This window comes from Carex rostrata, chromosome 10 (assembly GCF_964058835.1).
Source record: "Carex rostrata chromosome 10, lpCarRost1.2, whole genome shotgun sequence".
In the NCBI taxonomy this organism is placed as follows: domain Eukaryota; kingdom Viridiplantae; phylum Streptophyta; class Magnoliopsida; order Poales; family Cyperaceae; genus Carex; species Carex rostrata.
Genome location: NC_135927.1, coordinates 10664340 through 10689312, shown reverse-complemented (window position 1 = coordinate 10689312; position 24973 = coordinate 10664340). Strand labels below are relative to the sequence as shown.

The window sequence follows — 24973 nt, the reverse complement described above, 5'->3', positions numbered from 1 at the left end:
CATGAATTTTGGAAATCTTGGATCATAGTAAGCACGCAGACAATTTGCACACAGCTAAGAGATAACATACAGACTAGATGTGCGCACCCCTTAAGAATGCGCAGGCTAGATGGTTTTATATAGTGTTGTGCTCTCGGGTAGGGTACGGGTACCTTGGGTAAACCCGGGATGGGTAACGGGGAGGGCGGATACGGGTAGGACGGGTAGTCGGGTAGAACTGGTATAGATAGGTCGGATAATTTTTTAAATAAGTGTACCCTACCTGTTTCATATCCGTGACTGTCTCAGGTAACGGGTACGGGTACCTCGGATAGGGTACGGGTATTTTTTGTTTTTGTTTTTAATACTGTTTTTTGTGTTTTTCAAAATTTGAATTTTAAAAGTAACGGGTAATGGGTAAAGGGTGCGGGTAGAACGGGTAAAGTATGCGGGTAGAACGGGTAAAGTATTCGGGTAAATGGGTGTAGGTACAAGTACAACAGGTCCGGGTATGCGGGTTTCGGGTATGGGTAAGGCAGGTACGGGTTGGACGGATTTTTTTTTCTCAAATATTGATACCCTACCCGTCTCAAGCCCGTACCTATGTACCCGTTTATCCGCCTATACCCGGGCACGGGTACAGATACGTCGGGTAACGAGTACGAACGGACCGGATTCGGATAACCCGTTAAGGGTATAAGCAAAACTCTAGTTTTACACTTGGGATCAAGATAGTTTTATCTTTTTATTTTGTTATTATCCTTTAGACATCTTATTTTGCGGACATTACTATTGTTCTTTTTTTTATTATTAGTTTGTTAGTTGATACTCCATGTGTGCGATATTTACTTTCCGACTCGTTAGCAACTTATAATAATGTACAATAACAAAATTGTCTGATCAGATCAATAATAATATAAATTTTTTTTAGAAAAATATTAAAATGAAGAAATATTTCTCTGAAACTTTATAAACGCACACATACCTATTATGTGCACTGTTGAGGGGCGGCACACATATTAGAATAAGGGAACGACTAACAGTATCCCCATATCAGTCTCCTAAACATCCCCGCACTAAAAGATAAACAACTTTTGACAGAGGACCACTAACTGACTCCAACATCTGATATGGGGATATTTATACTCTGAGTTAATAGTTAAAACGTATAGTATTCATACCTACGAATGTATAGTATTCATACTTATTATTAGAACCATTCGTCATATGTAAACACAAGCTGAAGGGGACCAGTAACGACCAGGGGGACCGTTGACGTCTTGTGATAGTCTGGATTGGGGACCGCAATCGTCTGAAAGCGACATTTACCAAGATTGGGGACCACTACAGCAAATCTATATATTATTCATATCTAACTAAAGAAGTATTCATATCTAAACAAATGAAGTATTCATACTGACGATTATGAAGTATTCATACATGTTTGAAATAATTTATACAATTCAAAATTCAAAGTTAGACCCTTCTTCATGCATATCTAACAAATGAAGTATTCATATCTAACAAATGAAGTATTCATACATGTTTGAAATAATTTATACAATTCAAAGTCAGACCCTTCTTCTTGAACACCTCTTCTAAGAAATATTCATATCTAATAACATGAATGCATATCTAACAAACGAAATATTCATATCTAACAAATGAAGTATTCATACATGTTCGAAATAATTTATACAATTCAAAGTCAGACCTTTCTTCTTGAACACCTCTTCTAAGAAATATTCATATCTAATAACATAAATGCATATCTAACAAACGAAGTATTCATATCTAACAAATGAAGTATTTATACATGTTCGAAATAATTTATACAATTCAATATTTAAAAGTCAGATTCGTCTCTCTCAACCCACCTCTTCCAAGAAGTATTCATATCTAACATGAAGTATGAATATCTAACAAATAAAGTATTCATATATAACTAATAAAATATTCATATGTTCCACTGTGACAACCTTTGCTGGGCTAGCATGGACCCCCTCAAATGGTGCACCATGCTCTCCTCGTCGGATCTCGACGGTGCACCACGCTCTCCTCGCCGGATCTCGACGGTGCACCACGCTCGCCTTGCCGGATCTCGACCGCCATCACAACTGTCAGCGTGGGTAGATGATGGCGAGCAGTAGAGGAGAAGAACAGGGTGAGTTTTGAGTTGTGATGATTTTTTTTTTTCTTTGTAAGAGAAGATTGAAGAGAATGGGTTTTGACCACGTGAGGGAACAAAAAAGGAAGGTTGTTAAGGGGACGATTCAAGGGGGACAACATCTTTACTCTTAGAATAATTATATCATTGCCCTCATCTCTGTCCCCTTATCCCCCCATTAATTCCACTAAGAATTTTCATTTATCCTTGCATTAATTACTGTCATTTAATAAAAATTCCCGCATTAATTATACTGTCATTTTAAAAACAATCATCGCATTAATTATAGTCCCCTAATAACAATCATCGCATTAATTATACTGTCATTTAATAACAATCTCCGCTAACAATTATTTATCTGTTTTTTGATGTTCAAAAAAATATTTACCATTGTCCTGACAATTATTTATCATTATGTTTCAGAAGTATTTATCATTGTCCCTAATATGATAATACTTTAATTTCATTAAACATTACTTATTGACAAATTCAAGAAAAAAGTTCAAAAAAGTATTTATCATTATATTTGACAAGTATTTATTATTGTCTTTGACGTACATTTGTTTTATTGAAAATTACAATTATATCTGAAAAATATTTATCCATGTAACATAAAGTATTTATCATTGCTTCTGAGAAATATTTATCGTTGTCTTTAACATACATATATTTTACTGAAAATTACAATTTAAAGTTGATAAAAATTAATAACAATCAATTATTAAAAAAAACGTTATATGGTTTAAATTATTTACATAAAAAATATACAATAAACTTTCGTTAGATCGATTATTATATATGAATTCATATAAAATTATAACATATTTCAATTCATGCAACATATATATATATATTGCCTCTTGTACACATGCAACATATATACAGATTTCAATTCGGAGTGATCATATACCATTAAAATAATTTATCCTTATTTTACTTTTTAAATCGGAATATGGCAAATAAAACGTATATTACAATTTTAATGCCAAGGAAAAAAACATACAAATATAAAGGACAAAGGGAATCAATTTAAAAAATTGTGTACAATGTACTATGGCTTGATTAATTTTACGAAACTGGCAGATCATCCCTGAATGCCGCAAGTAAAAGAAACTCCATGGTTTCAGTCAATCTTGTTTTTTTGGAACAACTTTGTAGCTGCTAATAGAATTGCTTTGAGAAGGAGAAATAATACCCCCAGTACAACTGCAAGATGTTAAGATTATAGATGAAAAAATCAGTTGTTTCTAATATTTTTCTCATAATAAGTGTGGTATGGTGATATCAAGTCTATACACTTTAGGATTTTTTTTTAATGGTGAAATATCTAACTATAAATTGTTTTACTTTATATTGACCCGATATGCATGTTTTTAAAGTCTTGGCTGTGCTTATTGTTAAATTATTTCATTGAGAATAATATATTAAGTTCCAAACTTTGAAATCTACTGTTGTCCATTAATCAGGCATTTTCCCGATCAATCCAAACCGTGCGTTTAATTTAAATCAACAGTTAATCTTTGACCTTTGTTAAATTATGTATGCATGACAACGGAAATAAATCTGCTGTTATTGGAACCTGTTATTCCGATCCCAACCGTTGGTCTTTGTTGAGATTCGTGCATGAAAAACTTACTTCGTTGAGATTAGCCCATGGAAAAGTTTGAACGGTTGGGATCATAAAAACGGGTTCCCGTTATTCACAACGAATAACAAAAGATATATTGCCGTTTTCAATACAGTGATTACCAACTCTACAAAGGCCCCTTTCCATTATTCCTCTTCAATTAAAAAAAGAGATAAACAAGAAATACATACATACCAAGAAATACATACATACATTTATCTTTCCTTCAATACATTTTTTTTGTCAATTTCTTTTTGAATTTGGATGAGAAGTTTGATGGGGTTCCAGACCTAGGGGATAGATAAGCAGGTAACCATGAACATGAGGACACTATAATCCAGCCTTGTCTCGAGTTTATTTATTTTAGAGAATAATTGATTTGATATATTTCAGAATTTTGATTAATAAAATTCTGTTTTCAATAATTATAAAAGGTCCACCTTAAATGGAAATTATCAAAATTATTCCCCAAACTTGTGACAGGTTTGTTTATTTCTCTTGTGGTTATAATAACACGCTCCAAAAAAAATAAAAGGAAACAAACATACCTCCTACAACAGCCCACAAGACTAGAGCTAATCTTTTTCTAAGAAGCCATGGGAGATCTGTCTCAAGTGTGCAGTGCTGTTGATATCCAATTGCAGGTTCTCTACTTCCTGCAACGTCATTTGCTTGCAACTCAGACAACAAGAAACTTACTTCATTAACTGAGTTACCATCCTCATCTCTCAGTTCAATTTTAACTCTCGGGGGAGAGGCATCCCAATTTATTTCTATTGCTCCAAAATTAGGTTTGGCTGTCAAAAAAGACATAAATTTTCATGAATTATGATTTCAACTACTACAAATAAGCTCAATATTAGATTCATAACCCCACATAAACACAAGCGAGACTCAAATACAATAAGTAAGAAAAAGTACAATAAAACAACTGTCAAGATACCAGAATCCAGTACCACAGTAGTTAATATGTAGACCAATCACTTAACAAATTATAAAATACTTTTCTTGAATTAAGGGGAGAAGGATAATGCATATAATCCCCAGTTCTCAAATAGTTAGTACCATATATACATGATTTGTGGCGGCAACTTGGAGAAAAAATTCTCATGGTACTTGGTACCAACCAAAAAACAACTCTGATAAGATAAGCCATTAGTGGGCCCCCCTCCTCCTCAAGAGATCTTGTTAGGCCACTTGAGGTTATGTCATAAAGAGGATATTGAACTCCACAATCGTACCGTGCAATCTCTCCAAAGTGAACATCCCCACTTGTGAAAATTACTCCACTCCTCTGTGTTTTAAAATTACAAGCAGCAAGAATTTCAAGATTGAAATTTGAAAATAGCAGACAAAGACTCGGTAAACCAATTCTCATTATGTGAAAATTTTGCTTCAGATTAACCTAATTTTGCTTTATGGCACCCATTATTTTGCAATTTTGCCATCATTTAAGATAATGTAAGCCTATTTAATCACTGCCATGCAAAGCCCGAGCCAGGTGTATACCAGTACTGCACCACAGCCAAACAGTACTGGAAATCCAGTTGCTATATTCTTTCTTGGCACAATACCAGTAACACCTCGCAGCCTGAGCCAGGTGTCTATGAACTTTCAGATGTTAAGAAATAGAATTAAATAAGAGAAATAACCTTGCTGTCATCTATCAATTTGAATAACCGTTCTCTCTCCTTTGGGAAATGGCCCCAACACTCGATGAAGACCAAAGGGTTTCCAGTGGCAGAGATATTTGATATCACCTTTAATAGAAACCAGGGGTTAAAAATCAAAGAGGGCTAAATAATGAATAGGCTTCTTTTGTATACTGAAACCCAGTAACTCATAGAAATTACACCCAAAAACCTTTGCATCATTTGTAAATAACACGTATGTACTAATTTACAGTGACGAAGTAGGTGCATTTATTGGATATGGACAGTTCTCTTTTTACCCTGGACATGCTCATCGCTTTCTAAGCCCAATTTGAGATAAAATCGACGCAACTTATTCTATGATTTACAATTATGAAACTGAACTGAGCCTAAGACAAAATTAAGTGCAAGACTGACTCGAACATTCATAGTTTATAAAAATGACCTTAGAAAGTTGGAAACTGTTCTTATTAATATATCTGTTGACCGTCCACCATCAAAAAGAAAAAAAAGTTGGATACTGCAGCATTGAAAGAAATGTTGGAAGTATTTGCACCTATGGTATAATACGTAACGTAATTTGCAAAATGATACTAATAAATAACATGAACATAGGCAAAAAGGAACTCAAATATACTTGAACTGACGAGACAATTATGGTCAGTTCTGTTTGGGGACCTTTGAGCTCTTTCTCTAACCACTCCCATTGCGGATCTCCTAGAAATGTTCCATAGCTAAGAAGTGGGTCCCGGTGATACCTAGTGTCAAGTAGAATAACCTGAGTAAAGCAACACATTTACATTCATGTTAACATACCTTGCATGAGTTAACACATGAATCAACAGAAAGCATTAATAATTTTTATTTCTTTATGAGATAATGTACACCTTTATTTGCTTCCCTTTGGGTCCAAGTACATATGATGCATACACACCAGCTTGTTTGCGCCTGAAAAGGATAGAACATTTTATTATTTTAATGATTTAGAAAAATAATGGAATTGTGTGTCATATCTAGAACTAATCAAACAAGCCATAATTTGTTGCTTCGGTTGTCATGCTTATATTTAATCTATTAAGAAATCATTACCTTTTTCAGATGAAAGATTCAAACCCACAAGTGAGAAGGAACAGGGATCTTTCTCAAAAAAAAGAGGAGGAACAGGGATGCTCAGTAAGCTTTTTCATTTGTGAACCTTTTATAACTAACAGAGACAATTACAAAGAAATTACAAATAAAAATGAGTGTTAAGTAATTATTGCTATTTTATTTACCGGGGACTATCCTCAGGTTCATCCAGGAAATCCATGAGAAGCTTCTGGGTCATATTCTTCCCCGTAAATTCCTTCCCAGCATCATTCAATCCATAGTCATGATCATCCCATGTTCCAATCACCTGTAATTGAACATAAATTTCATGAAGTCAGCTGAGAGTCCGCTAGCATAGAACCTCAATCACATTAAAAATCAAGTAAAATTAACTGTTACTGTCTTACTAAACCAGTACTTCAGTTCATACTGTACAGAGTGCAGACAGTAGCAAGCATGCTATGGTTAACTGAAACAACAACTGGCTTACTAAACCTTGATCCTACCTTAGCTCTACGCCTGAGCTCGGTGTACCCGGTTTTATTCCTGGCCAGCTCATAGCGCCTCTTGAGTTCCTCTTCAGAGGATGGAAAGAACCGGTCTACGTTCTTCCAAGGCCCAACGGTTCTCTCCGGGCCCCAGATTCGAGAGGGACGGCGGTTGTCGCCGTAGATGTTGTCTCCCATCCACACAAACAGGTCCGGGTCGAAATCCAAGATCGCTTCCCAGATCGGCTGCCACAATATATAATCAAATAAATAATTAGATAAATTAAACATATTCAGTTAAGGTGAGGTCGGAGGAGGAGGGGGAGTACCTGAGGGGAGCTCTGGTGGGCGCATGAGCCAAAGGCTATGCGCGAGACTACGGGAGAGGAAGGAGGAAGAGAGAGGGAGTGGGATAGGCATGGGGGGAGGAGGAGGAGGAGGAGGAGGAGGAGGCATTGGGAGTGGAAGGGAAGAGAGAGGAGGTTAGAGTGAGGAGCCATGGCCCATGGATGACTCGAGTTTTTGTCTTTTTTATCAAAACTGCTGGCGAAACGAGGGATGTGTTTTCGATCAGACGGTTGAAAAGGGATCTGATTAAGTAAGGTTTATATCGACCAGACACCTTTCCTTTCCAATACTTGCATTTGCAGTTGGACTGTTGGAATATACATGAAGGATATTCTTTTTTTCGCCTGAATAATTTCGCCTTCACTGTCAAGTGTCAATGACACAGCCCGAGTGCACGACGTCATAGCCACTAATTTCAAACAGAGTAATATGATGTTCGGGATGGTATTCTAAATCCTCAAATTCAATTCTCACTTTATTATTTAAAATAATATGATGTCATGTCTTAACTCAAAGATAGGGCATGCCTCTCTATAATTATAAAGGAGAATTTTATGCAAATCCTTAAAATATCTCAAATTTACGTTTTTTTAAAATACAAAAAATCCATAATATCTTATTTACTCTTCGAAATTTTAAAAGCTCATTTAAATTTACAAAATTTTCACTTTATTTGTAATAAGAAAAAAAATGTATCATGTGTAGAAATGTTCCGTCTCTTCTGATGATCAATTTGTGGGTACAAATGAATCATATTTCTATTTAAGACACACAAAATTATGCCCAAGTACCATCGTGTGTCTGTCAAAAATAAAAATAAATGAATAATTTGTCCTTACAAACTGGCTAATTAATTATTTTTACACATGTTTTATTTTAATATATAGAAAGTAAAATGGGAAATTGATAAATTTGAAATGAGGTCACATAAAAAAAGGCAATAAATTAGACATATTGTGAGTTTTAAATATTTAGGAGAATAAATATGATATTATTAATTATAGAAGGAAAAATATATAATTTTGAAGTTTTTAGAAGTATACATAAAATTTTGCCAATATTAATTAGAAATAGTCTATCAGTAATTTTAATATATATTTTTACAACAATGCCAAACTATCTACGTCCTTGCATTTAATATTTTAATATATATTACTAAACAATTGCAAATCAATTACGAATATTAATGCGACAACTTTAATCAGATTACCAAATAATAAACTTGTTGTTTAATGCTTGTTTTATAATAATTAATACGAGGATGGATTCAATTACACTGTTTTATGATGACAAATCTTGACACTATATTTTTATAAGTCATTATTACGATTTTAAAATCTAAATAGACGATTCGAACTGTTCAACATGATCTCCATATTAAAATGTGCCTGGGGACCAAATTTTACATTTTTTTTGGAAGTTTTTAGTATTTATTAAGATGTGTACAAAATTGTTGCTTTCAGACAATTTTAGACTATTGAAAAACAACAATTAAAATAAAAAATCTAAATAAACAGTAATAAATTTCCAAAAAAAAATGTAAAATTTGGTTTCCAAGTACATTTAATATGGACATCACGTTGAACGGATCGGATCAACTATTGGAATTTTAAAATCACAAAAATAACTTATAAAAATGTGGTATCAAGATGTGTCACTATAAAATAATGTAATTGAATCCCTTCTCAATTAATATTGTAATTTTGATATTATTATATGCAAGTTGATCAACATATTCGAAATCTTTGTACAACTCTAGATTAAATATACATTAAACAAAAGCACCAAAACAACAAACGATAATTTTTTCTCTAAAACAAAATTTCTCTCAAAAAAAAATACAAACGATAATTTTATATTAAAAGGTGATAGAATAAAAAAGTTAATGAAATAAACAGATTGTACAAACTGTGATCCAAAACAAATTAAGAGCAAAATTCGTTCACATATGCGCGCCTTCAATCATCACTCCTCAAAATTGAGCAAAATTCTTTTATGATCCTCCACGGCGTACCCTTTTTGTTATTCCTTGCGATGCTCAGCCCGGAATAAAGGAATCGGCACATGTGGCTATCCTATCTTGGCTGGCTATTGTTTGATAAATCCAAACTGTGCCTCGTCATACACCTGTTTTCGCTTAGTCTTCAAAAGTGTACATCCCTCAACCCAATAATAAAAATACAAACGCGTTGACCAGTATCCGTAGAAACAAATTATCATGACTTCATCACTGCATCATTATCTTGAACTCCTCAAAACTGAGCTCTGCACCTGGGTATTTGACTAATGCAATATCGGTTCTAAATACTAATCAGCTGATGAGGTTATTTTCATTCAATATTAAATCTAAGCTTATTAATTCAACACTTATTATGCGTTCTTATACTTAAATTAAATAACTAAGCTTGGTAATAGATTTTTATAATATAATAATCTTATAGATGTGAAATACAAATAACGAACATGATAGAATATTCAGTTGTTTTATAAATCTAACTATAATGGCAAGAAAATCATCCAATAATGTATGAGAGAGAAAACATATTTTGAATTAAATGACGTATTTTATAAATAAAAAATTTAAGAATTTTTTTATAATAATATATGAGAGAAATTAAAGTAGTTTAAAAAAAATAATTAATGGATAATAAACTTATTATATAAAATAATTAGATAATTTATGTTAATTAAAAGATGAATATTACCAGTATCATGATCTCATTTCTTTTCACTAAACCCATCACTTTTTTTTTTTTTGCTAAACACCAAACCGCCATATGACTACAAACAAGCAACTTCCAAAACGAGTATCTCATCTCAACACCAAACCGCCACGCCATCCATGTGACTCTTGCTTTTCAAAATAGAAGAAAAGGCCAGGAAATTAAATGACATGTCGCTTTCTTACTACTTATCAAATTAAACAAACTACCAATTTCTTGATTTGTCTATTATTAAAGTCACGCCGCCCGCGGAATTCTCATATATAAATTCCAGACTCATCTCCTCATATACCAATCCACAGAATTTTCCCTCTACTCAAATCCAGCAGCGCAGTGTAAAACCAACACCCATCGTTCCAATTCCTTCGCCAATTTATTTATAATATATATACAAACCAGCTGAATTCATTCCTCAATTCACAACCATATTCCATAGTTTCCACATATATTTCCCAAAAAATGGCAGTTAAGGGATTGAAGCCAGAGGTACCAGTTACTGATCCATGCAGCAGCTCCTCTAAGAGCAGTACCAGTCCATCTAAATTATCCAAACTTTTCAGCAAAATGGTACCATTTATTTCGAAGAATAATTCCAGTAAGGATGAATTATCATGTTTGTCATTGTCACCGCTTCCTACTGTCACGATCCGACAGAGGTCTTGCGAGCTGCAGCGCATCTTCTGCTACTTCGATGAGAATGGAGACGGCAAGATATCCCCATCAGAGCTACAAAACTGCATGCGGGTCACGGGTGCAGAGCTGTCATCAGAGGAGGCCGAGGAGGCGGTGCGTCTCAGCGATTCTGATGGTGATGGTGAGCTCGGTTTAGAGGATTTCGCTAAATTGGTGGAGACTGAAGATGAGCATGAGAAGGACAAGAATTTGATGGATGCATTTCAAATGTACGAGATGGACGGCCGAGGTTGCATCACACCGAAGAGCCTCCGACGGATGCTGAAGAGGCTTGGTGATGATCGGACGGTTGAGGATTGTACCGCCATGATCGGACGGTTCGATCTGAATGGGGATGGGGTGCTCAATTTTGAGGAGTTCAAGATCATGATGCAGTGATGAAGTCATGATAGTTTGTTTCAACGGATACTGGTCAACGCGTTTTGTATTTATTTGGGTCTAGGATTCAGGGTTGTACATAGTACAGTGTTATTATTATTATTAATAAAGATACTTTGTTTTTTTTCATTAATTGTAATTTTGTGACGAGAGTAAAAAAAAGGAGATATTTAAGTTGTTTCTAAATTAATTATTCTTTGATTATTTTTATATGGAAGAAATATTTCAAATTGTTCATGACTAAATTATTCATTCTCGAAATATAAAAAATGATATTAAATTTCATCAAGACAAAATAGTTATTGCCAACTGTAATAACTATTCTCTTTTTTTTTTTCGTCTCAAAAAGCCCTAGGCTTTGTATTAGAGCCCCTGGTACCAGTACCAGTTGCAATTACAGAGTTCCAATTAAAAGATGAAAATTGTAAAAAAGCCCAACCCCAATTAAAAGATGCAATTATTGTTGAATTGCTGCAAATTTGATAGATCGGGACCAATAAATGGGGTCGATCCAATTATAATTTTGGAGTTATAATATTCAAATACTCACATGGAGGTTTGGTGTCATAATTCATTTTCATTTTTTAAGAGTATCCCAGTCTTCAGAAACAAGCATTTCCAAGCACGATGCTGCAACCTCCTGCTGGATTATGTAAATAAAAGAGAAGGAAACGCTGTAATTAACCGACTATGATTAATTTGTTGAATTGTTAATTCGCCGACTAGTGCTGTTGTATAAATGTAGGTGAATTTATCTTTTATTGCTGACTATATATATATATTCATTGTTTATAATTTTTTATACTGCGCCACAATTTTGAGTTTCAATGTTTATACTGCGCTACAATTTTAATTTTTTTATAAAACAAAATATAACATTAAATAAATCTTACGTAAAATGGATCATGCCAAATAAACAAAGAAAGCCTAAAAAACATAACATGGTAGTAGTTACCGACCTTTGTAGGATTTTTGTACTTTTGTTGTACTAGTGAAGCTTATCATAATTTTTTTCCCCCATAATAATTTAATTGTTGACACTTAAACTTTGCACAAAGTCAAAATGTCTTATGTAGCTAGCCTACTTAAATTTATAAACATTAATTTTTGTATACTTGGGCTAGTTGGCGGGAATAGATTATCATTAGGCGTTGTTATACTGACATTGGAATTATTAAAACATCACTTATCTCTCCTCCTTATTAAGGAGCTTAATGTCTAGATTCTTCAAGGGTCCTGATTTACCGCACATAGATGAATTTTCCAAATTATGAGCTTCAACACTTAAGTATGCATTGATCGCGCCGCATATGATCCCAGTGTCCGTAGACCGCGCGCCGCACCCGTGGTCCGCGCCTCTGAACCACGCACGGCACCTGCGGACTGAGCCTGTGCACCGCGCACCATTTTTTTTTGCTGAAGGCGGGATTCGCGAACCCAGTTGGGTTCTGTTGGTGCCAAAATTATTACCACTACACTAGAGTTCACATGTGTTATCTTGTAGATAAATATAGTATTTAACTATTTTTCTCTACAAATTTGATTTAAATTATGAGAAAAGATTTCTGTCCACTGGGTTTTGTCCATCATTTGTCCACAACCTTATCCAATCTCGTCTAACTGTCTTTTAACGGAAATCTATTTCTCTTATCCAATTCGACAAATTATAAAATCACGATAGAAATGTTTTTCTCCAAAATTAGCTTTCCCTTCTTCTCCTATCTTTCGCTCTCCGATCAGACTCGTTACCACGGGATGAATCAAAAAAGGATGATCGGATCTCATCTCTCCCTTCTTCTCCTATTTTGTCGTAACATTTGGCTGCCTCTCATCTCTCCCTTCTTCTCCTATTTTGTCGTAACTTATGGCTGCCTCTCATCTCTCCCTTCTTCTCCTATTTTGTCATAACATTTGGCTGCCTCTCATCTCTCCTCTCTCTCACCCCTCTACCGATGGCCGCAATGGCAACGAGAGTGGATAAGAAAGAGATGATCGGATTGGATCGGAAGAATAATCTGGATCGGCTGCGACGGCAACAAAATCGTAATTGTTCTTTTTTGTATTTACCTTCTGTGATTCATTTTTCCTTTGCAATGTCGATTTTAATTGAGATTACAGACTCGATCTCGTTTTTTATACATGATCGCAATGGAACCTTCAATCGTGGAGCGTGGCCGAATAGAAGTTGTTTTGTTGAAGAGCATGACAAAATTCAAATCTAGTAAGTTATTTCTGTTGAATTTGTTGTTTTTGTTGTATGCAATAACAGATCTAGCATTTCAAATGAAATCTGGAGGAAAGAGATGATAGAGAGGCAATATGGAGTATTGATCTATTAATTTTACTGTATTGCCCCGTTAATTTTACAGTATTCATCTTGTGAAAATCTGGAGGAAATATATGATAGAGAGGCGATATGGAGTATTAATCTGTTAATTTTACAGTATTGCCTTGTTAATTTTACAGTATTCATCTTGTAATTTTACAGTATTCATCTTGTCATTTTACAGTATTCATCTTGTGAAAATATGGAGGAAAATAGATTTTACAGTATTTATCTTGCAATTTTACAGTATTCATCTTGTGAAAATCTGGAGAAAAGAGATGATAAAGAGGCTTCTTACTCATCTGAACAAAATTCAATTGAAAATTCTACTGTATACAAGATTCAATGTTACAGTTCTGCTGATTCAATTTTACAGTATACAAGATTCAATTGTAAATTTTACTGGAGTATTGATTTGTTAATTTTACAGTATTTATTTTGTAGTTTTACAATATTCATCTTATAATTTTATAGTATTCATCTTGTGAAAATCTGGAGGAAAGAGATGATAGAGAGGCTTCTTACTCATTCGAACAAGATTCAATTGAAAATTCTACTGTATACAAGATTCAATTTTATAGTTCTGCTGATTCAATTTTACAGTATACAAGATTCAATTGTAAATTTTACTGTGTAGAAGATTCAATTTTACAGTATATATGATTTAATTGAAAATTTTACTGTATACAAGATTCAATTTTACATTATACAAGATTCAATTTTACAGTATACAAAATTCAACCCAGTGCGAACGCTAATAATTAACTCTAACTGCCAATAACGCTAATAACCGCTAATAACTAACTCTAACTGCCAATAACTTCCTATAACTGTAATTTCCGAAAGTACAGTTTGAAAGTACATTTATTTTGTCCTGTTGTGCAAGTTGCAATTTTTTTCTAACTATTATGAGACCACTTCAAATAGTTGCTGGATGTTTTATAATTAACTGATATATTTTATGTGATATATTGTATAATTATACAGCATGTAGAAGTAATTTTACAGTATTCGTGCAAGTCAAAGCTGTGGACAAATGGTGGATAAAAGATTGTGGACAATTAGACGCTTTCTTAAATTATCTCTCCTCCTTATTAAGGAGCTTAATATTTTCTACTACATAATTTGCTTCCGTTGCTGTACACAGGCACGATTACTAGTTAAATAAATAAGCCTGTTAAAATGAACGGAGACGGAGCTAGAAACAGGTCAGCGTGCATGGCATTGACGCATTGTTCTCAATCGCTCCGTTTTTAGCAAGAGACGTACGCTGAACTACTTTGTTACGACCGTACGTAGTCGACAATTAATAAATCAATTAAGACATTGGCAATTAATAAATCGATTAAGACATTCATAGTCTGTTACAGCGTTTTGGACAATTGCATGCTTGGTAGTTGGTAATGCCAAATCGAAGGGAGCTGATATTCACACAACTAAATTTGTTATTAACACAACACAACATAAAATTTTAAATTAATTGACAAATATGCCCCTACTTAAAAACTTAATCTAGCAATTATTGCTATCTCATACCAAATTAGCACAGCTGTAGTTTCCTTTTATTCAATCTAACAAAATAAATATAACTCCTGATACTATTTTCATTTTGATTATTTTTTATTAAACATTTAATTCTCCAAGTTAATATGCACCAAACAAAAGAATAACGTGACTCACATGAGAAATAAAAAGTTGCATCGCAGTGGAATATAAAATTAAATAAAAGAACTAGTTAATGAAAAGTATAATGGTTATGGAATAATAAAATCAACTGGACCAAAATCAAGTTCAATTCATATAATTGAATTTGAATATAATCAATGAAAATAATATAAAATGAATTAAAATTTATGTTTTGTGCAACGAATTAATCAGTATATTTTGTAAAAGTTTATTTTCCCCTATTACATCTAACATTTGAGGTTTGAATTTTTTTTTGTGGAAATGAGAACAAAACATAATCAAATTAATTACTCAACTTAAAAAGAATCGCTTAGAAATTTTATTGATTAAAAAAAAAAAACTATAATTGTTGCAAAAAAATATTTCTCTTTTCTTATTATTATAAATTGTGTAGTTAACTAATTGATTTTTTGCCCAACTGATATCATTGTTAGATAACTACTATACTGTGCATCAGTTAGTTCTTTTTTTTTTAATTTGATATTTCACTACCATGCAATTTTGTTTTCTCTCTTTAATAGTTATTTTGTTCTGTGCATATTAACTAGGAAAATTAAAATATTTAATAAAAAAAATCAAAAGGATCTAATTACTATGAAACAGTATAAAGTTCTCTTTATTTTATTCGATTGAAATAAAAGGAAACATAAGCAAAAGAAAAAATAAATAAAAAGAAAACTAAAGATGTACTAATTTAGTATGACAAACGCCATAACTGCTGGACTAATAAGTAAGGGCATACTTGTCAATCAATATTAAATTTTAAGTTCTGTTGTGTTAATTACAAATTCAGTAGTGTGAATATCATCTCCCCAAATCGAACGGACGTAGCGAGTAACAACTAACGGCTCACCGTTTCTTTTATGATCCTCCACGGCGTACCCTTTTTGTTATTCCTTGCGATGCTCAGCCCGGAATAAAGGAATCGGCACATGTGGCTATCCTATCTTGGCTGGCTATTGTTTGATAAATCCAAACTGTGCCTCGTCATACACCTGTTTTCGCCAATAAGGATTTGTCTTTTTAAAATTGGTTGTCACTTGTTAGTGACAGTAACTCTGTAATCTGCATCTGTGTAAGTATAGACTAAACCAATAAAGTAAAAACCAAACCACTTTGAAGCAAAAAAAAAAAAAAACCAAACCACTATACGACTTCAAGCAAGAAACTTCCAAAGCCAGTATCTCATCTCAGCTCAATGCGAAATCAACTAAACTAAATGACATAATTTTCTTCAAAAAAGAAAAGAACAAAGCAAACTAACATGTCGTTTTCTTACTACCCATCAAATCAAACAAACTACCAATTTCTGGACTTGTCTATTATTAAAATCAGCTCCCTCTTCTACCATGCGCCGCCCACGGAATTTCCCTTCCCCACTCGTCTCCTTATATTATAATATATATACCAATCCACAGAATTTTCCCTCTACTAGCTCAAATCCAGCAGCTCAGGATTAAACCAACTGCCACCTCTCCAATTTCTTCTCTAATTCTCTTGTAATATATATAAAAGCCAGCTTAATTCATTCCTCAATTCACAACCCAATACCATAGTTTCCAGATATATATCTCCCAAAAAATGGCAGTCAAGGGATTGAAGCCAGAGGTACCAATTTGCTGATCCATGCAGCAGCTCCTCCAAGAGTAGTACCAGCCCGTCTAAATCCTCCAAAGTCTATAACAAAATGGTACTGTTTGTTTCGAAGAATAATTCCGGTAAGGAGGAATTATCATGTTCGTCATATTGTCACCGCCTCCTAGTATAACAATCCAACAGAATCTTGCAAGCTGCAGCGTATCTTTTGCTACTTCGACGAGAATGGAGATGGCAAAATATCCCCATCAGAGCTGCGCAACTACATGCGGACCACGGGTGAGGAGCTCTCGACAAAGGAGGCCGAGGAGGCGATGCGTCTCAGCGATTCTGACAGCGATGGTGAGCTCAGTTTAGAGGATTTTGACAAATTGGTTGAGGTAGAAGATGAGCATGCATGAGGAGGACATGAATTTGGTGGTTGCGTTTCAAATGTACGAGATGGATGGCCGAGGTTGCATCACACGGAAGAGCCTCCGACGGATTCTAAGGAGGCTTGGTGAGGATCGGATGGTTCCATCTAAATGTACGACAGATCACCTGCTCCCCGGGGTGCAGGATTTTCCTGCTCCCTCAGTCACTGTGGGGTGGGGTCGGGTTTAGGATGGGTGGGGCCGGGTTTAGGGTTTGGAGTGGGTGGGGCCCACTAACAGTGACTCTGGGGGCAGGAAATTCCTGTCCCCAGAGGAGCAGGAAATTCCTGCCCCCAGAGGGGCAGGAGATTCGATCCCGGGGATGGGGTGCTCAATTTTGAGGAGTTCAAGATCATGATGCAGTGATGAAATCATGGTAGTTTGTTTCTACGGGTATTAGTCAACGCATACTTGATTGGTTTCAAGGATGTAGTGTGATCTATTCTTTCCGAAATATTTATTAATAGGCATATTTGAGAAAATTCGACATATAAAAAAAAATTGTGATAGTTTATAACGTCCAGGGAACGTTATAGTTCATGATGTCCATTTTAGCATAAAAAATTAATCTCTAACTAAAAAAAAAAAAAAAAAAAAAAAACTTTATTGTCTATCACGATCTGAAAAAAAAAATTAAATGAAGAGGAAAAAGAAAGGAATGGGATGCATGGATTATGGGACCATATGCATGTGATTTTGTTTTTTCTGATTGTAATAGACAATGGAGTCCTTTTTTTTTTTGGTTTTTTAGTTAGAGGTTAATCTTTTTCGTTAAACAGGTTGTGATTCTCTATAACGTTCACTAAGTGTTATGGACTATCACATTTTTTCTATATGTCGAATTTCCGCTAATGTCTTTTTTATTTTCGATATTTATTTATTTAATTTTTGTATTAATAAAAATTTCGGCTATTCTTTTGTGGTTCTTTTGCTCGTCGTTTTTTTTCTTTCTGAATAAAGATAAAATTTAGTAAAAAAAGAGATATTTTAGGCTTTTCTAAATAAATTATTCTTTAATTTTGCATATGGAAGAAATATATTAAATTGTTGATACCTAATTTATTTACTTTCCAACTATAATAATTGATATTGTTGTAATGAGTCTGGCTAGTATGACATCAGTGTCATATAACACCAACTACAAAATTGATTGGATAGACTTCAAAGAACTAATTCAAACCGATTTACTTTACGAGTGATGTGTTTACATGCAAATTTTTTATATTTTCTAGTTATTTTAGTATCAAATCAAGCCGTTAAAAATGTTGAAAAATGAATATATCAAAATTAACTTAAAAACTCACACATTTGACTGCTTGACTTGATACTAAATAAATTCGAAAAATTTTAAATTTTGCATATAATGCACAACTAATGAAATAGATGGGTTTGAATGGTTTGGATTCACTGTTTGAAGTCGATTCGATAGATTTTGGAGTTGATGCTATATAGGCTGAAATGATATTGATGTCATATTAGCCGGACTCTGTTGTAACAAATGTAATAATTTATCTAAAAAAAACTATTCTTTATATGTCTTTTAACATGCTATATTACTAATTGATGTAATAATTAGGATTACCATATTATTCTACTAAATTAGCTCACTATCTCTCAAATTTAAATTAGTAGCTCATGACTAACCTAAATCTTCATTCAATCAATCACACCCTTAGGGCCCGTTCGGTGAACAACTGTTCACCGTGGGAAAAAAAAAAATTTGCTCAGAGTTAAGTTTTTAAAACCATTATGAACAGTAAAATTCAGTTCAAAATTTTTGATTCCCACACCCATTCCCATTCCCTACTGGGCTGCCGAACGGGCCCTTAATTGTTAAATTGATGGGCATATAAATGGGGTCCAATTGCATGCACAGCCGAGTACTAACAAATGCTGTCCATTGAGGCAGTAATCACTTTGTTGGGATTTTTCCCAACTTTATGCGGCCCATCCCAAATGGGCTTTATCTGGTTAGACAGAAACGATATTTTTCTCTCCTCCAGCGAGTCTTACACAGTTACACTCTCTCCATTTTGGGCTTGTTCCAGTGCAGCATTATCAATTTATCATCTTCAAAAATTGAAATAAATAAATTAAGATTGTGAAAAAAAATTATTACAAGAAGCTAAATCAAGCGCAACTAAACGATTTTAGAAACTGAAAAGACATATTTTTCCCAGTTTCAAGTTGGGAAATATACCTTGTCCGATAATCGGCAGAATAGTGTTCTCCCTTCCAGCTTTGTGCTGGTAAGTGATGAAAATGAAACAGAAAATGGATATCTTTTTATAATAAATTTATCATAAAACGGATAAAAATGAAATAGATAATGTCTTTTAATAATTGAAAAGAGGAAAACTTAAGTTGATCAATGGGTCATATTTGGATTTTGTATCCAAAAACTGCACCGGAATGAATACCACATACCTCGAAAGTTTATGATCTTCTAGATTGATGGGTAAAACAATTGTGATGCAGTTGAGTTATATTGGGTCATATTTGGATTCAGTCTCCACTATTGCAAATTTACTTAATCTTGACAATTTTGAATGTGTGAGACTACGATACTTTGCATAGTGCACTATGGATCCATGTCTTTATTTTCAAAGTCTAAATAGTCTTATCCAGAACAGTTCATCATTATCTTCGTATGAAAATGTACTTAAAGACCAAACTTTACATTTTTTAGAATTATTTAGATACGTAGAAAATCACTACTTTAGAATGATCTAGAATCTTTAATTCTAGTGATTTTGTACATATTTAAAAAAATGGTAAGGAGTTAAGCACTAAAAACTGAGAAATAACAATAAGGAGGTTACTCCTCACTTAGGTCAGCCTTAGATAACACAAGTTTAACTTGAGGCCAGCCTAAGTTGAACCACTTATCAAGATAGTTTAACTTGCCTGTAGATCTTGCTATAAGTGAAAAATGATTTCTTGATATTTTGTCTCTCTAGCTTAACTTACTTGGGCGTCCTTTTAACTTTAAGCCTCCACTAAACAATAACAGCTTAGACCAATCTAATTTAGAATAACCAACTAATAAAACCATCTTAATTTCAAGCCTCCACCAAGCATGCGCAAATAATTTCAACTTTCAGCATTCCAAATATAATCTTTGACATTTACGTGATTAATAAATTATACAGTGAATTTTTGCCACCAGCAAGTCAATTTGCTAGGTACTATACCAGTACGGCTTCCGGTCACTACTACAGAAAAGAAAATCACTGTTGGTTAAATTTTTCATTAACAACAGTTATCGACTCGTTGCTGATAGGCCTGCTGGTTAAGGTATGGAACATTACCAATGGTGTTTGACATCTGGCACCAACAGTTCGTTGAAACAAACTGATCATATTCCATCTGTTAAACAACCGTCAAAAGGGTATCAACATTGGTTATTTTCAGAACAACCGTTGGTAAAAATCGCAACACCATCGACTTTTAGCAGTTAACCAATGGTGTTGAACATTCTTTCATCTGTTAAACATCCATTAAAATTACAACAATGTCGGTTTGTCTGAAAAGCAAATGTTGGTGAAAATGTCAACACCATCGGTTTGTGATGATTGATCTTTGGTGTGTGTTTCTGCATAACAGAACAAATTTTTTGTTGTGATGGTTTCTTATCAATAGACGTCGGTGATGAAGATTTAATTTAGGTAAGTTCTGTGTGTAATATGGGCTAGGCTCCTTATATTTGCTAGCCATATATAAAACATAATACAAGCAAACAACAACAACAAATGCATTGTACAAGCAAATAACAACAATAAGCAAAAAAATAAAAAATAAATAAAAACAGAATGGATTGAACATTGTACATAAAACAATCCATGTACTGATCACTTCATGCACAAACCAACAAAAAACTAGATCTGTTCTAATCAGCACTATACTGCAAAAAGAGCAGTAATATGTTCTAATCAGCACAAACCAGCAAAAACACCAGAAAAAACCAGTAAAGCCTAACCCAACTTGTTCCAGCAAACCACTTACTATACACCCCAGTACCAGAAAACCACAATACCAATACAAACCAGCAAGGGGAAAAAAGCCAAAAACATTGTACTATACACTTCATGCAACTTGTAACAATCTCTGTTTGTAATGCTTCATTTAAAAGTGAACCCAAGAAAAATTTACACCACTTGAGACGGATTTGATGCAGATGTTCATCCGAATACAGCTTGGTTGGTAACAACACTGCATGAATAAATGTTAACAATTTAATTTTGTAACCAAGTGATTTTAAAACTAATCATGTTCATGAAATGAATACCTTTGGAAAAGAACTGACAAAACTTGAGATTAGGTCGTACATGTGCTTCATTACATAAAACCACACTCCTCCACACCGGGTTGTGTCAGGCACTGAAATGAGATTTTTTTTTCAAAATAAAAGTGGAAATTAGATCCATGCCACTCCAAAACCTTCAAATTAGAAAAATGCCACTCCAAAATTAGAATTCATTAAAATGCCACTCTAAACTTAGAAAATTCAGAATTTTGCCACTCTAAATTATTAATGACCAAATTACCCTCCCATCTCTTCTTCTCCGTTTTCTTCTTCTCCTCCGCCTCCCTGGTGGTCCTGTATAATTATTCAAGAAATATGAAACACCTGAATAACACCCTTTGAACTATTTCTTTAACTGTGTAAAAAGCGTTTGACAGCAACAAATTCTATAATTCAACCAAAACTGAAAACAGTTTCTCAGCTGGTACATTATCATACCAGATGCATCATGTGCCAGTATAGATGGGAAAGCAATAATACACCTACTAAAAGCATCAAAATTTTCCGATAAAAAAAATAAAAGAAGATCGTAACTATCTAACAAGCTCACACTCACTTAAGAAGATTGTTTAAGGTATATACTTATTATATACTCATTAAATTATTTCTCTAAAATCAAATATATACATCGAATATTATGCGTATAATTAATCTAAAATATATTTACTGTGCGTTATGTATTTAATCGATGTTTGTAATCAAGGTTGGCCACATTTATAATTCAAGTATAATCAAATTGTCGGATAACAACCAACATATGTCATTTACATACTCATAAATTTATTTATACAAAAATCAAACAAGTGTATCAAATATTACACATATAATTAATCCACCAAATATTATTTGCAATAAAATTACGTAAAATACGAGGCATGGTTAAACTATTTATATTAGGTGTGAACATCTTTAACAACGAGCTGAAGGTCATCCTTCCTATGCACAGAGAATCCTGGTGAATCACCCATGTTAAACTCCTCCCTTGTCATTCCATTCGGCAACTCCCAATTGAAGCGATGTATGAGATTTGCCAATGCAAGCTCTGCCGTGGCTGTACCAAACAATAAACCAGGACAAATTCTGCGTCCTGCCCCAAATGGGATGAACTGAAAGTCATTACCTTTGTAGTCCACTTGGCTACCAATGAATCTTTCTGGCATGAACTTCTCTGGCACCTCCCATGATTTTCCCTTCCTGGCAATGGCCCAGGCATTGATAAGGACTCTGGTTCCTTTAGGAATTGTGAAACCATTTATTTCACATTCTTCCATTGCTTCCCTTGGAAGCAGCAAAGGAATAGGAGGATGTAGCCGTAGGGTTTCTTTGATTACTGCTTTTAGATAGCTCATTTGGTTTAAATCGTCTGATCTCACCATGTCACCATGCTTTACAATTCTCCGGACCTCTTCTTGCAGCTTCTTCATGAGTTTAGGGTTTTTTATAAGCTCAGACATTGCCCAATCGATGGTTATGTATGTTGTATCAATTCCAGCAGCAAATGCATCCTAAATAATTTGATTTTGAAATGTATATAGTTAATTATAAAGTCAATGTACATGACATAATTGAATAATAAATTATTCCCCCCTCCCTCTTTTGTCATTTTTGTCCTTCTAGAAATTGTAAGTTCAATGATTTAAAATGTTCCAAGAAATTATAACTAAATAAATAAAGCTTACCGCTAGTAGCCCCTTCATCTGATCCATGGAGAAATCAAAGTTGAAGGTAGCATCATTCTTCAAACTAAGTAAAATATCAACAAAATTATCTTGTCCCTCATTATTCTCTCTGCTTTCATGAGCTTGAATTAATTCTTCAAACAAGAGGTCCCACTTCTTTCTATTTCTATGGGCCCTCCGGCTCAATCCTACAACCCCATCTAACCATGACAAAGAAGGAAACAAATCGCCAATAGCAAATCGTCCCATTAAATTAAAATTCTCCTCTACCACCTCACGGATCATGGCATACCTCCATTCTTCCATAATGAATTTTCCAGAAACAACACTACAAATTACATCAATCATGAATGAGAACAAAAGCTTGCTTAATTCTATTGGGTTACCGCTCGAAATGGAGGCATGGTTGCTAATCTTTGCAATCAAATTACCAACTTGCTCCTCTCTGATTGTACTATAGGAGGCAATCTTCTTAGTATTCATTAAATGGAGTGTGAAGATCTTTTTCAATTTCCTCCAATCCTCACCATAAGGCTCAAAGGCCACGTCACGAAAACGAAGGATTTCAGATATGACAGAAGAAGGCCGAGTGGCAAAGATGAGATCATGGGTTCGCATGACGGCACATGCCATATCAGATGACGAAACAATAAGCCATGGTACTTGAGCAAAATGAAGTAGCATGAGGGGTCCATATTTCCGAGAGAGTGAATAGAGAGATTGATGGGGAATAGAGCTTATTTGGTGGAGGTTTCCTATGAATGGAAGATTTGGAGGCGAAGGAGGACAGTTTGAGAAGTTTCTTCTATTTATGGTGAAGCAAAGTATGAAGATTGATAACAGAAAGATACAGAGTAGTGACATACTCTGCGTTAAAGTAAAGATCGTTATTTCAAGATGCACCATTTTTGTTATCTGAGATTGTCTTCTTTTTGCCGAAAGTGTTATATTAGATAAGGGTGCTGTAGTTGGGCATTCATTTATTGCACAACTGAAGGAGATAAGGACACTTATTAAAATTAACATTATCCTCCCAACTTCGTGCAGCAGTACAGTTTGTTGGGCCGTTGGGTCCAGCCCAATAGGCAAAAGAAAGAAACAAAAGAAAAAGAAAGAAAAAGAAAGGTGTGCTGGGTGTTTTCGCGTGAGACAGAGAGGAGGCGGAAAGAAGGAAGGAGAGAAGAAGAAGAAGGAGAGAGAAAGAGAAGCTGGAGAAGAAGAAAACGAAGAGCAAGTTAGTCTCTTCAATTTCACTACTTTGATCAACTTTCTCCTTGTTTGTAAGAAGGGAATTTCTCGTTTTCTCAAATCTAGGGTTTGCTCGGATTTGAATGAAATTGGAAGTTTGAAAGGGATATTTCTTTCTAATATATTATCTCTTGGTTTTTCTCTCTATTATTGTGTGTATACCTCAGTTTAGGGCTTAAACTTGAGAAGAACAATTGTACCCGTTTCTTGTTGGTATAGTGAAATTTGCTGGTGTGCCCCGTGGTTTTTTACCCTCCAAGTTGAGAGGGTTTTCCACGTAAATCTGGTGTCTTTTGTAATTGTGCTTGATCTCATATTATCTAGATTTGGCTTGTGCATTTTGACTTTGAACTTTTCAGTACCGACTGGTACGGTGCTTATATTACCCATCTCTCAAATTGGTTGATTATACAATAGGCATTTCTCAATTGGTATTATTTAAAATTCCCATCAAGTGGTATCAGAGCCTTAGGTTTCTTTTCTTTTGAGAGTGCTTTTGTAGGTTGAGATGGAAGGCAGTAGCACCATGATCAGGTTGACAAATAACAACTGGCAGATATGGAAATCCAAAATGG

At 34.2% G+C, this 24973-nt stretch overlaps 4 protein-coding genes across 4 annotated transcripts in view; 1 reads left to right on the top strand and 3 right to left on the bottom strand.

Annotated features, from left to right (window-relative positions):
• Positions 1-3051: 3051 nt before the first annotated feature.
• LOC144560618 (Calcineurin-like metallo-phosphoesterase superfamily protein) lies at positions 3052-7539 on the bottom strand. The gene is made up of 9 exons (XM_078309854.1): positions 7332-7539; positions 7021-7248; positions 6700-6821; positions 6313-6373; positions 6063-6203; positions 5426-5533; positions 4839-5067; positions 4322-4570; positions 3052-3352 (listed from the first exon to the last, which is right to left on the bottom strand). Exons 1-9 carry the CDS (start codon positions 7500-7502, stop codon positions 3270-3272), a joined length of 1392 nt encoding a protein of 463 aa, XP_078165980.1. The 5' UTR covers positions 7503-7539; the 3' UTR covers positions 3052-3269.
• A 1970-nt stretch (positions 7540-9509) lies between these two features.
• LOC144560486 (putative calcium-binding protein CML31) overlaps positions 9510-24973 on the bottom strand; it is a 66194-nt gene continuing 50730 nt past the window's right edge. Inside the window, exon 2 of the mRNA XM_078309698.1 lies at positions 9510-9572. The gene's annotated coding sequence lies outside the window, so the exon portion shown is untranslated. The remainder of the gene's footprint in view (positions 9573-24973) is intronic.
• On the top strand, positions 10449-11200 carry LOC144560485 (putative calcium-binding protein CML31). The gene has a single exon (XM_078309697.1). It carries the CDS (start codon positions 10533-10535, stop codon positions 11142-11144), a length of 612 nt encoding a protein of 203 aa, XP_078165823.1. The 5' UTR covers positions 10449-10532; the 3' UTR covers positions 11145-11200.
• Positions 22230-24130, bottom strand: LOC144560484 (cytochrome P450 71A1-like). Its single transcript, XM_078309696.1, has 2 exons — positions 23151-24130; positions 22230-22976 (listed from the first exon to the last, which is right to left on the bottom strand). The coding sequence occupies exons 1-2, from the start codon at positions 24054-24056 to the stop codon at positions 22365-22367; spliced, it is 1518 nt and encodes a 505-aa protein (XP_078165822.1). The 5' UTR covers positions 24057-24130; the 3' UTR covers positions 22230-22364.

Bases quoted from the DNA above. Each gene is read 5' to 3' on its own strand.
- LOC144560618 (XM_078309854.1), bottom strand. From the start codon at position 7,502: ATGGCTCCTCACTCTAACCTCCTCTCTCTTCCCTTCCACTCCCAATGC. The intron at 5,534-6,062 runs GTATATTTGAGT...TTTCTATTAAAG, and splicing joins TAATTGTCTCGTCAGTTCAA to GTGATATCAAATATCTCTGC. The intron at 5,068-5,425 runs GTTATTTCTCTT...TTTAAAACACAG, and splicing joins AATTGATAGATGACAGCAAG to AGGAGTGGAGTAATTTTCAC.
- LOC144560485 (XM_078309697.1), top strand. From the start codon at position 10,533: ATGGCAGTTAAGGGATTGAAGCCAGAGGTACCAGTTACTGATCCATGC.
- LOC144560484 (XM_078309696.1), bottom strand. From the start codon at position 24,056: ATGGTGCATCTTGAAATAACGATCTTTACTTTAACGCAGAGTATGTCA. The intron at 22,977-23,150 runs GTAAGCTTTATT...CAAATTATTTAG, and splicing joins AGATGAAGGGGCTACTAGCG to GATGCATTTGCTGCTGGAAT.